General features: G+C 48.9%; 1 protein-coding gene across 6 annotated transcripts in view; it reads left to right on the top strand.

Annotated features, from left to right (window-relative positions):
* The window catches only part of HDAC8 (histone deacetylase 8), a 404217-nt gene that overhangs the window by 127097 nt on the left and 263660 nt on the right, over positions 1 to 13460 (top strand). For all 6 annotated transcript variants that reach the window (XM_063937020.1, XM_063937018.1, XM_063937017.1 and 3 more), the window contains exons 4-5: positions 10478 to 10619; positions 11579 to 11691. In XM_063937020.1, coding sequence (XP_063793090.1) covers positions 10478 to 10619; positions 11579 to 11691 — 255 coding nt within the window. The remainder of the gene's footprint in view (positions 1 to 10477; positions 10620 to 11578; positions 11692 to 13460) is intronic.

The raw sequence follows: 13460 nt of genomic DNA, 5'->3' as shown, positions 1-13460 counted from the left end.
AGTTCACTGTTCCTGGGACTGCTGGGGCAAATCCTCCTATGTAAAGCCGCCTGCTTGTCAACGCTGTGCATTTACATGACACTTAAGTATTCTACCTGCCTTTTTAGACAGTGATAGTTAAGAAAGAGTGCACTTAGTTAGTGTTTTATAGTACAATTGCCCTGTGATATACATCCAGTTCTTACTGTGTTGTGTTATTTCTCTTACGTCCTAGAGGATGCTGGGGACTCCGTAAGGACCATGGGGTATAGATGGGCTCCGCAGGAGATAGGGCACCTAAAAAGAACTTTGACTATGGGTGTGCACTGGCTCCTCCCTCTATGCCCCTCCTCCAGACCTCAGTTGGATCTTGTGCCCAGAGGAGAATGGGTGCACTGCAGAGAGCTCTCCAGAGTTTTCTGTGGAAAAATAATTTTGTTAGGTTTTTTATTTTCAGGGAGTCCTGTTGGCAACAGGCTCCCTGCACCGTGGGACCGAGGAGAGAGAAGCAGAGCTGGCTTGTCAAGTTGGGCACTGCTTCTAATGCTACTGGACACCATTGGCTCCAGAGGGAGTCGGAACACAGGCCTCACCTGGGGTTCGTCCCGGAGCCGCGCCGCCGTCCTCCTCACAGATGCCGAAGATAGAAGCCAGATGAGAAGGCAGAAGACATCTTAGGCGGCAGAAGACAACAGATCTTCATGAGGTAAGGCGCGCAGCGGTAAGCTGCGCGCCATTGCTCCCAATCTCACACACAGAGCAGCACTGAAGGGTGCAGGGCGCAGCGGCGGCGGCGGGGGGGGGGGGGGGGGGGGGCGCGCCCTGGGCAGCAATAAACCTCACATTTGGGCAAATGCAGATTAATTAGGCTGCGGAGGCAGTAAATCTATGATCCCCCGCCATTTTAATTGAAAAATGACTGGAACCGAAGCCCGCCGTCGGGTGGGCGGGGCTTGATCCTCAGCACTAACCAGCACCATTTTCTCCACAGAAACTGCATGAGGAAAACGCTGGCTCCCTGGTCTCTCCCCTGCTGAACTTTACAGGCTGGAAAAAAGAGGAGGGGGCACATTAGCGATGCAGTGAGTGGGAATTGGTATATTTATATATAGAAAAGCGCTATCTGGTCATATATTTTCCAGTGTTTTTAAGCGCTGGTGTGTGCTGGCATACTCTCTCTCTGTCTCTCCTAAGGGCCTGGTTGGGGTTTTGTCCCCTTATAGGTTAATCCCTGTGTGTGTGGGGTGTCGGTACGTGTGTGTCGACATGTCTGAGGCGGAAGGCTTCTCCAAGGAGGAGGTGGAGCAAATGAGTGGTGTGTCCCCGTCGGTTGTGCCGACTCCGGATTGGATGGACTTGTGGCATATGTTGAATGCAAGTGTGGCATCTTTACATAAAAGGCTTGATAAGGCTGAATTAGGGGGAACATCAGGGGGTCAATCCTCGGATTGGACCGACTCACAGGGCCCGTCGGGGTCCCAAAAGCGTCCCTTAACACAAGACACTACTACCGACACGGATTCCCTAAGCTGGACAGGGAGATTTGGGAATCACCCCCCACTGTGGACAAGACACTGACGCGCCTGTCCAAGAAAGTGGCGCTGCCGTCTTCTGACACAGCGGCCCTTAAGGACCCTGCAGATCGCAGGCAAGAAACTACCTTAAAGTGTATTTATTCTCATATGGGTGCTGTGCTAAGGCCGACAATTGCGTCGGCATGGGTGTGTAGCGCAATTGCAGCTTGGACAGATGAGCTGACAGATCAATTTGATAATATGGATAAGGATACTATATTCTTAACTCTAGCCCATATAAAAGACGCAGTCTTATTTATGAGGGATGCTCAAAGGCACATTGGATTGCTAGCTTCTAGGGCCAATGCCATGTCTATCTCAGCGAGACACGCCAATGGACGGGTGATGCGGATTCCAAAAAACATATGGAAGTACTACCCTATAAGGGTGATGTATTGTTTGGGGATGGGCTGACGGACCTGGTTTCCACAGCTACAGCAGGTAAATCAAATTTTTTACCATATATTCCCCAACAGCAAAAGAAAGCAACACCCTATCAGATGCAGTCCTTTCGGTCGCACAAGTCCAGAAGAGGTCGGGGCTCCTCTTTCCTCGCCAGAGGTAAGGGCAGAGGCAAAAGAGCACCTTGCCGGCATGTGCCCAGGAACAAAAGTCCTCCCCGGCTACTCCAAAACCCACAGCATGACGCTGGGGCTCCCCTGAGGGAGTCCGCATCGGTGGGGCATGTCTTCGACTTTTCATTCAGGCCTGGGTCAGTTCAGACCTGAATCTCTGGGTGTTGGAAATAGTTTCCCAGGGTTACAAATTGGAATTCGAGGAGGTGCCCCCGCGCCAATTTTTCAAATCGGCCCTACCAGCTTCCACATCGGAAAGGGACATTGTGTTAGCTGCAATTCAGACGCTGTGTATTCAGCAAGTGATAATCAAGGTTCCCCTGCACCAGCAGGGAAGAGGTTACTACTCAACCCTATTTGTGGTCCCGAAACCGGACGGTTCGGTCAGACCTATTTTGAATCTGAAATCCCTAAACCTGTACATAAAAAGATTCAAATTCAAAATGGAATCTCTCAGAGCGATAATAGCCAACATGGAGGAGGGGGAGTTTATGGTGTCTTTGGACATAAAGGATGCGTACCTTCATATCCCCATATATGCCCCCCATCAGGAATACCTGAGATTCGCTTTACAGGATTGTCATTACCAATTTCAGACGTTGCCGTTTGGACTTTCCACGGCCCCGAGGATTTTCACCAAGATAATAGCGGAAATGATGGTGGTCCTGCGCAAGCATGGAGTCACAATTATCCCATACTTGGACGATCTCCTGATAAAAGCGAGATCAAGGGAGAAATTGCTGAGCAGTGTGGCGCTCTCTCTGAGAGTGCTCCAGCAACACGTTTGGATTCTAAATCTACCGAAGTCACAGTTGATTCCGACAACTCGACTACCGTTCCTAGGTATGATACTGGATACGGAACAAATGAAGGTCTTCCTCCCAATAGAGAGAGCCCAGGACATCCAGAACATGGTCAGAGACCTGCTAAAACCGAAAAGGGTGTCAGTTCACCAATGCACTCGAGTTCTGGGGAAAATGGTGGCGGCCTACGAGGCCATTCCCTTCGGAAGGTTCCATGCAAGGACTTTTCAATGGGACCTTCTGGACAAGTCGTCCGGGTCCCATCTGCACTTACATCGGAAAATAACTTTGTCCCTAGGGGCCAGGGTGTCTCTCCTGTGGTGGTTGCAATGGTCTCACCTCCTGGAGGGTCGCAGGTTCGGAATTCAGGATTGGATCCTGGTTACCACGGACGCGAGCCTCCGAGGATGGGGAGCAGTCACAAGGAAGAAATTTTCAGGGACTGTGGTCAGACCAGGAGTCCTGTCTACACATCAATGTGTTGGAACTCAGGGCCATTTACAACGGCCTTCGACAAGCGGAGAATCTTCTTCGAAACCTACCGGTTCTGATTCAATCAGACAATGTCACAGCAGTGGCTCATGTAAACCGCTAAGGTGGGACAAGAAGCAGAGTCGCGATGGCGGAAGCCACCAGGATTCTTCGCTGGGCGGAAAATCACGTAAGTGCTCTGTCGGCTGTCTTCATTCCGGCAGTGGACAACTGGGAAGCAGACTTCCTCAGCAGACACGATCTCCATCCAGGAGAGTGGTGACTTCATCGAGAAGTCTTTGCAGACGTAACGCGTCTTTGGGGAACTCCTCAAATAGACATGATGGCATCACGCCTCAACAAAAAGCTTCGGAGGTATTGTGCCAGGTCTCGGGACCTTCAGGCAGTAGCAGTAGACGCTCTGGTAACACCGTGGGTGTTCAAATCGGTCTACGTGTTCCCTACTCTTCCTCTCATCACGAAAGTGTTGAGGATCATAAGACGAAGAAGAGTACAGACGATACTCGTTGTCCCAGAGTGGCCCCGAAGGGCCTGGTACTCGGATCTGCAAGAGATGCTCACAGGAGATCCCTGGCCTCTTGCTCTGAGGGAAGACCTGTTGCAACAGGGACCCTGTGTATTTCAAGACTTACCGCGGTTACGTTTGACGGCATGGCGGTTGAACGCAGAATCCTAGCGAAAAAGGGGATTCCGGAAGAGGTCATCCCTACTTTAATAAAGGCTAGGAAGGAGGTGACGGTTAAGCATTCTCACCGTATCTGGCAAAAGTATGTTTCTTGGTGTGAGACCAAGAATGCGCCTACGGAAGATTTTCTTTCATCTGAGTCGTCTTCTCCACTTCCTACAGACAGGAGTGAATATGGGCCTGAAATTAGGCTCTGTTAAGGTACAGATTTCGGCCCCCTCGATTTTCTTTCAGAAGGAATTGGCTTCTCTTCCAGAAGTCCAGACGTTTGTAAAGGGAGTGCTGCACATCCAGCCCCCTTTTGTGCCTCCAGTGGCACCATGGGACCTCAACGTGGTGTTGCAGTTCCTAAAATCACACTGGTTTGAACCGCTTAACAAGGTTGAGTTGAAATTTCATACCTGGAAGGTGGTCATGTTGTTGGCCTTAGCATCAGCAAGGCGAGTGTCAGAATTGGCGGCTTTGTCACACAAGAGCCCCTACTTGATTTTTCATGTGGATCGAGCTGAATTGAGGACACGTCCGCAATTTTTGCCTAAAGTGGTTTCTTCATTCCATATGAATCAACCTATTGTGGTGCCTGTGGCTACAAGTGACCTGGAGGATTCCAGATCCCTGGACGTAGTCAGGGCCTTAAAGATTTATGTAGCCAGGACGGCTAGAATTAGGAAAACAGAGGCTCTGTTTGTCCTGTATGCTGCTAATAAGATTGGCGCACCTGCTTCGAAGCAGACTATTGCTCGCTGGATCTGTAATACGATTCAGCAGGCTCATTCTACGGCTGGATTGCCGGTACCAAATTCGGTTAAGGCCCATTCCACTAGGAAGGTGGGCTCTTCTTGGGCGGCTGCCCGAGGTGTCTCGGCATTACAGCTTTGCCGAGCGGCGACTTGGTCGGGGTCAAACACTTTTGCTAAATTCTACAAGTTTGATACCCTGGCTGATGAGGACCTAGCGTTTGCTTAGTCGGTGCTGCAGAGTCATACACACTCTACCGCCCGATTGGATGCTTTGGTATAAACCCCATGGTCCTTACGGAGTCCCCAGCATCCTCTAGGATGTAAGAGAAAATACGATTTTAAACCTACCGGTAAATCTATTTCTCCTAGTCCGTAGAGGATGCTGGGCGCCCGTCCCAGTGCGGAAACTCTGCAAGACTTGTATATAGTTGTTGCTTACATAAGGGTTATGTTACAGTTGGAATAGGTCTTGGACCGACCGTTACTGTCGTTTGTTCATACTGTTAACTGGTTATGCATGTTCCAGGTTACATGGTATGATTGGTGTGGGCTGGTATGAATCTTGCCCTTGGATTGCTAAATCCTGCCTTGTTTTGTCCATCTCCTCTGGGCACAGTTCTCTAACTGAGGTCTGGAGGAGGGGCATAGAGGGAGGAGCCAGTGCACACCCATAGTCAAAGTTCTTTTTAGGTGCCCTATCTCCTGCGGAGCCCGTCTATACCCCATGGTCCTTACGGAATCCCCAGCATCCTCTACGGACTAGGAGAAATAGATTTACCGGTAGTTTTAAAATCTTATTATCTATTGTTATATAGCTGTGTAAGCTAGTCCAGTGCAGTATTATTGTCAGTAGTAACCTCTGCATTGTACAAACTGACTTTCTGTGTGTGCATTTTGATAGCTGAGTGGTGTCCATTGCGTGTCTTTCGCTCAACCTGCTATCCCTATATTCTATAACCTGAGGGAGCTTGGTGCGTCAGGTGTTTTCTAATATAGGATTTTCACAAAGATATACTGTATTACGTATTTTTCTCTGTGATTTAGTCACCATCTCTCTCCTTTATCTCTGCTAGTGCTGACTACACTGCGCAGGGGTTTGGGTTAAGAGGTATAGTGCTGCTGATAATTGTACTGTGTTAACCTCATACTGCAAGTTATATCATGTCTGTTTCTGAGGGTAACGGTTCTGGGGCTGAACACTGCCGGTGTTGCTGATGCCACGGGGCCATATGAGGAGAATTTAGCAGCTGTGGGCTCTGGTTCTGGGGGCTCCTTGCCCCCCAGTGGGACTGTGGCAACGGAGGCACATAATGACCCACCGTGGGCCACTTTTTCCACGCTTCTGCATACGCTATTTCATAAACTAACTCCCCCTATGGGACCCCCAATGCCGGTACAACCGTATGTGGTCCCTGCAGCTAACCTGCCGTGGGCGGAAGATTTATCTGCTCAATTAAAGAAGTTGAACCAGTCCTTGACTACTAAAAAGTCTGACCAACCCTCGCCTAAGTCCAAGAGGTCCTCTAAGCGAGCGCTTATCTCCTCACAATCCACTGCTGTCATCGACACCTCGTCTGATGAAGACGGCGCATATACTGACCCCTCAGGTTCTGACTCTGATACGGCTGATGGGGAGGGTAGTTCACATGTGGATGTTCCCGATCTTTTGGAGGCTATTAAATTAATTCTGCAGATTACGGATGATCCCGAGCCATCCGTCCCTCCTCAGAAACCAGATAGGTTCAAGCGTCAGAAGGTGGTTAAGGAAGTTTTACCTCACTCTGACCACCCAGTGGATATACGTCAGGAACCCTGGGAAAACCCGGGTACGAAGTTTGTACCTCAAAGGAAGATGCTGGCTCGCTATCCCCTCGCGCCAGAGCTGTCTAAAAATTGGGAAACGCCTCCTGCAGTGGACTCGCATGTGTCTAGGATGGTGGTTTCCTCAGCTCTACCTGTCACCACCGTCACGTCTCTAAAAGAGCCTATGGATAAACGTGTTGAGGGTTGTCTGAAAGCGATTTACACCCTCACAGGTGCTGCACAAAGGCCCACTATTGCAGCTACATGGGCTGCAGAGGCCATTGAAGCACGGGCCTTGGAGTTAGAAGCTGAAATCTCTTCTGACCATGCTAGACAATGCTTGTCATATATTGTCACAGCTTCTCTATATATTAGAGGCGGCTTCTGATGCCGGTATCCTAGCAGCCAAGGCCTCTACTACGTCAGTCCTGGCTCGCTGGATTTTGTGGCTGAGATCCTGGTCTGTGGATCTGGACTCTAGAAAAACCCTAGGGGTACTCCCTTTCAAGGGAGATATTCTGTTTGGGGAGGACTTAAATAATATTGTGGCTGACTTGGCTACTGCCAAAACTGCCTGTCTGCCTAATACCGCTCCTTCTGTGTCGAAGGCTAAAGGTATGTCCTTTCGCCCCTTTCGTCCTTCAGGTAAAGCAAAAGGTCAGGCGTACCATAAGCAGGCCCACACTTCCAAACCTGGTAAGCCGAAGCCCAAAAGAGCCTGGGCTGCCCGTCAGCCAGCTGCCAAGACCGATAAGCCTGCCGCATGACTGGGCGGGCCTCCCCCTGGGGGATCCCAGGGTGGGGGGCCGGCCTCTAAGGTATACCCAGGAATGGTTGAAGACCACTTCAGATGACTGGGTACGGGAAGTCGTCACTCGAGGTTATGCCATAGCCTTCAAAAACCGACCCCCTCATCGATTTTGCGAGACAGACGTCCCTTTGAACCAGACAAAGGCAAAAACTCTACACTCTGTGGTCAGACCCTCCTGGATACAGGAGTCGTAGTACAGGTGCCTCTTACTCAGAGGGGCCGGGGGTACTATTCTCCTCTGTTTCTAGTCCCGAAACCGAATGGGTCCTCCTGGCATATTCTCAACCTCAAGGCATTGAACAGGTTTGTGAAGGTTTCCAAGTTCCGTATGGATACCCTTCGCTCTATAGTTCTGGCCTTGGAACCTGGGGACTACATGGTCTCCCTGGACATACAGGATGCTTACGTGCATATTCCTATAGCAGTGTCACATCAACAATACCTGAGGTTCGCTATTGGCAACCTACATTCCCAGTTTCGGGCGTTACCTTTTGATTTAACAACGGCTCCGCGAGTCTTCACCAAAGTTATGGCGGTGATGACGGTGGTACTCCGCCGTCAAAGGGTCAGTATACTGCCGTATCTGGACGACTTGTTAATCCTGGCAAATTCCCCAGATCTTCTCCTGCGTCATCTGGATATGACGGTCCGGTTTCTACAAGCCCACGGGTGGCTCATCAACTGGAAGAAGTCCTCCCTGGTCCCTGCTCAGAGCATGGTGCACCTGGGAGCGTATTTGGACACTCGCAACCAGAGGTTGTTCTTGTCTCAGGATAAAGTCCTGAAGATTCAGGACAGGATTCGTTGCTTCCTTTCTCGTCCGCAAGTGTCGATACATTCGGCAATGCAGGTGCTGGGCCTAATGGTATCAGCATTTGACATGGTGGAGTATGCTCAATTCCATTCTCTCCCCCTCCAGAGGCTGATTCTAGCCAAGTGGGACGGCCTGCCTTACCGGATCAGATCTCAATTGCTCTTATTGACTCCGGAGGTCCGTCTATCGCTACACTGGTGGCTCCGGGACCAACAATTGTGCAGGGATCGTCCCTTCTGGATATCCAACTGGGTCCTGTTGACGACAGATGCCAGTCTAAGAGGTTGGGGTGCGGTGCTGGAGCAACACTCCCTTCAGGGTCGGTTGACCAAGGAGGAATCTCTCCTCTCGATCAACATTCTGGAATTGCGGGCGGTCTTCAATGCGTTGAACCTGGCCCATCATTTAATTCAGAAACGTCCTGTTCAAGTACAGTCGGACAACGCCACCACAGTGGCCTACATAAATCATCAAGGCGACACTCAAAGCCATTTGGAAATGAAGGAATTCTCACGGATTCTACGTTGGGCGGAACGCGATCTGCCGGCCATATCTGCAATATTCATTCCGGGAGTCCTGAATTGGGAAGCGGACTTTCTCAGTCGTCAGGACGTGCATGCCGGCGAGTGGGGCCTCCATCCAGAAGGGTTTCAACTCCTAGAGGAAAAGTAGGGTCTTCCAGATGTAGATCTGATGGCGTCTCGACACAATCACAAGGTTCCGGTCTGCGGAGCAAGGACAAGGAATCCTCAAGAAGCATTCGTGGATGTGCTGGCGGTGCCGTTGAGGTTTTGGCTGCCGTACGTGTTCTTTCCGGTGTCACTTCTGCCCAGGGTAATTCGGAAGTTCAAGCAAGAAAAAGGAAACCTGTGACGCCTTGGGACTTGTTGGTGGTTTTGGAGGCGTTGCAGGAACCTCCATTTGAACCCCTTGGTTCAGCTGACCGTAAGTGGCTCTCCTTTAAGGTGGTGTTCTTGCTGGCTATTGCCTCTGCTAGAAAAGTGTCGGATCTGGGGGCCTTGTCTTGTAGTTCCCCATATCTGATTTTTCACCGTGATCGGGCGGTTCTTAGGACTCGTCCCGGATATTTACATAAGGTGGTTTCTTTGTTCCACCTTAATCAGGAGATTGTGGTTCCGGCCTTTGTCTCTCCTGATTTGTCTTCCAAAAAGCGGTCTTTGGATGTGGTATGGGCTCTCCGTATCTATATGAAGAGAACTGCTTCTGTTAGGAAATCTGATTCTCTCTTTATTCTGTTTGGATTTCACAAACGGGGCTGGCCTACTCACAAGCAGACTTTGGCCAGATGGATTCGAATGGTGATTGCACATGCTTATGTGAGGGCTGGTCTGTCAGCTCCTGCTCACATTACGGCCCATTCTACTCTGTCTGTTGGACCTTCTTGGGCGGCCCGCCGTGGTGCGACCCTTGAACAATTGTGCATGGCGGCTACGTGGTCCTCTGTGAACACGTTCATTAGGTTCTATGCCTTCGATACCGCTGCTTCCCAGGATGCTTCCTTTGGACGCTGGGTTCTTGTGCCCGCTACTGTGTGTCCCCTCCCATAAGGAACTGCTTTAGGACATCCCCATTGTCCAATCCTTGTGGAGCCCAGTGTACCCCGCTGCAGAAAATGAGTTTTATGGTAAGAACTTACCTTTGTTAAAACTGTTTCTGCGAGGTACACTGGGCTTCACAAGGCGCCCACCCTGACGCACTTAGCTTCTTTGAGTTGGTATGGCATTAGCCGCTGACACTTCTCCTGTCGGGAGAGTGTGGTGTTTGTGGCAACTGGCAGTTATCGTCTCTCTTACTTGCTACTTCATTGGGCTGGTTGACATAACTGAGCTCCTGTGCACGGAGGCGGGGTGATATAGGAGGCGGCGCTATGCATCTTGGGAAGAAGGTCAAAGCTTTTGAGCCTGTTGGTGCTTCGGATCAAGATCCTACTCTACATCCCATTGTCCAATCCTTGTGGAGACCAGTGTACCTCGCAGAAAGAGTTTTAACAAAGGTAAGTTCTTACCATAAAACTCGTTTTAATTACTATATTAGGCAATTCAATATTCAATTAATTATCACAATATATTGTGTTTGGTTTATTTAAGCTGTTAACTGTTAGTTACAACGTTTTGGTTGAATGACGTCTATCTTTGTGCTTATGTGTCTCATTTGCTGTTTTGATATTGCAATGTTCCCAGGCTATGACTGTCCCATCATGGAAGGGATCTACGACTATGCTGCTGCTGTAGGAGGAGCCACGCTTACTGCTGCCCAGCAACTAATGGAAGGCAAAGCCCGTATTGCCATTAACTGGCCAGGTGGTTGGCATCATGCTAAGAAGTAGGCATTGTGGGAGCACTGGGTAAATTTATCTGGAATAAATGTATTGCCTTTTAATTGCTAGTTCTAATCTAAAGGTGCGTACACGTTGGCCGATATATCGGCCATTCTCTTGAAAGGACGATATATTGCGGGTCCGTTGGCCAGTACATACGAGTGATATGTCTGTGAAGTCCATCATTCACAGACATATTACATTGGCCCTGCTGCACAGCCGACTTCCAATATATCAGTAGATATATTGGCACGTCTGTGTGTGTGTACGGGCAGTCAGCTGACCGCTTGTACACAAGCTGCAGCAGCCGGTGGTGACTGACAGCTGAACTGGGCGGGCGTGTGTAAATGCCTGCCCAGGTCATGACGTCTGTCCCCGACGGATCGTGCAGTGTGTATGCAGAGCACACTGCCCAATCCATCCATAGATATATCTTGAGATCAGTTGAGCTGCAGATATAGCTTTAAGTGTGTACCCAGCATTAGAGATACAAACTGTACATCTGCTTTTCTTTAATTTGTTTGTTTAATATTTTTTTTGTAAGTTTAAATGCAGTAAAAATAGATAAAACAATTACAGATTGGTAAATAAACTCCTAAATATGGTACCATTTTACTTAAATAAGACTCCATATATAGCAAACTGAACACTCTCTGTGGGAAAAATGCACCTGCCAGGGAAGTATAGTATGGGTTACCTGTAACAAATGTTTACAACTAATTTATATTAAACTCTTCTAGTCCGCTTGTTATATTGTGCTAGGTGTTGTTTTAAAAGTGTACAGATCTAAATACTGTAGTTCCCTGGCAGGTGCATTTCTCTACTCCTGTTAGACAGGAAGCGGATTATTACCACCAGTTCCTGATTTTATCGTTTTGTGGTTACTCAGTAACTAACGGTCCAGAGCATGTTGGATGCTGTGGTTTATGCTACAGTTTATTTCACCCTTTCATTTCTTCCTTAGAGATGAAGCCTCTGGATTTTGTTACCTTAATGATGCTGTTTTAGGCATTTTAAAACTACGGCAAAAATATGACAGAGTGTTGTATGTAGATTTGGATTTACATCATGGAGATGGTAAGAAGTATCTTTTTTTTTTTTTTTAAATATAAACACAACCCTGAACTAGAATAGATTTACAACTGTTCACTTCATTGTCATACAGAGGTGTTCTCATATATAGTACATCTATCCTCAATACAGCACTCTGCGGGAAATGCTGGAGTGACTGAGCTGACAGGTCACGTGCAACTCCGTTAGCATTGGGCAACTTTTTCTTTGCTGAAAAAGACTCTGATGATTAAAATGATATTCAGCATGCCTGTATCTGCATACAAAATTTTATGTTACAGTGTTTTCTAGGAAAACACTGTAGCATAGCATTTTGTATGCAGATATAGCCACGGTTGCACACAGAATATAGGCATGACGCAAATAATTTTAATCGGCAAAAGCTGCTTGTGCATCCTATTGTCATTGCTTTGCGAATTAGACACCTTTTTTATGGAAATGTCACACGAAAAGACACTCTGCTCTACCAAGTCACGCCACGGCATGGCGTTGACTATAAGGGCTGTTTAACGTGCAGGGAGGCTAGATGTAAGTGGACACATCTGTATTTAACAAGCTACTCAGGCTTTCATCATACAGAAAAAGTATACTTTAAAAGGGAAATCCACCAAATGTTAGAAATGAATATGCTCCTGTGGGCAGTAGATTGTGAAATGATGGACTGTTTAACTGCTGTCTGCAGTTTCTTCATACACAGAGGCCTTTCTGCACTCCTGGTGTATGTGACACTCTGACCACTGTGTGTTTAGAGGGGGCCAGGTGTCAAATTAGAGTTTAGACTGGAGCTGTATTTGCATGCAATGAGAACATGATTGCTGGTGTATGAATGGACTACATGGTTAGTGCTCTACAATGTACTTCACCTGAGCAGTACACAGCTGTTATGTAATGTAAGGTGGATGATCCCTTTCGTCAGAAGTAGGCTTTTTTTCTGCAGTGGGGTACACTGTATTCCTCAGGGAATAACATCTGGTGTAGAGTTGGCTCTTGATCCGAGGCACCAACAGGCTAAAGCTTTGACTGTTCCCAGGATTCCTTGCACCGCCTCCTCTATAACCCCGCCTCCTTGCACAGGAGCTCAGTTTGTAAGTTGGTGCCTGCAGTGGAGGCAGCGCAGCCCTGAAAAGAGCTTTCAGAAGATGGACTTCAAGTGCCGCAGCACAGGCACTTAAACGTGCTATATGTCATACTGACATATCGTGGTGCGGCTCCCTCACCTCCCCCAGCGGCGCTGTATACTCTCGTGCCCTGGTTGCCGGGTACTTACAGCGGAGGTCTCCGGTTTTCTTCAGGGCACACACATACTTGGCGCTGCTCTCCAGGATCGCATGTCCGCATCATAGGGAGGAGGTAAGAGGCTCCCCCAGGCGGGACCCGCTGAAAACCAGGATCCGGCGCGGTCTCTAGGAGACGGGCCGCGCGCGCTGGCGTGCACACTGTGGCCGTACAGGGATCCCACTAAACCACCAGGGCAAGGGGCACAGGTCGGATTCCATAAAAATCCATTTTAATAGGCCCTGCAGTACCCGGTGGTGAAGTCCAGCAAAGGGATAAGGCTCTGACCTGTATACCCTCCCCCAGGCGCCATTTACTACAAATGTTCCCGTCCTGGAGCTGCATCTCTGTCTCCCGCACTCCCTGTCAGCGTTTGGGTGCCATTACACACATGCTGTGCTGATTCCGGGACTGCTGGACAATGTCTCCTCTGTAAAGCCGCCTGCATCATCAGCGCTGTGCATTTACAGGACACTTAAGTATTCTACATGTAATTTAGA

The sequence above is a fragment of the Pseudophryne corroboree genome, chromosome 8 (genome assembly GCF_028390025.1).
Source record: "Pseudophryne corroboree isolate aPseCor3 chromosome 8, aPseCor3.hap2, whole genome shotgun sequence".
NCBI lineage: Eukaryota > Metazoa > Chordata > Amphibia > Anura > Myobatrachidae > Pseudophryne > Pseudophryne corroboree.
This window is presented reverse-complemented; position numbering and strand designations above follow the sequence as displayed.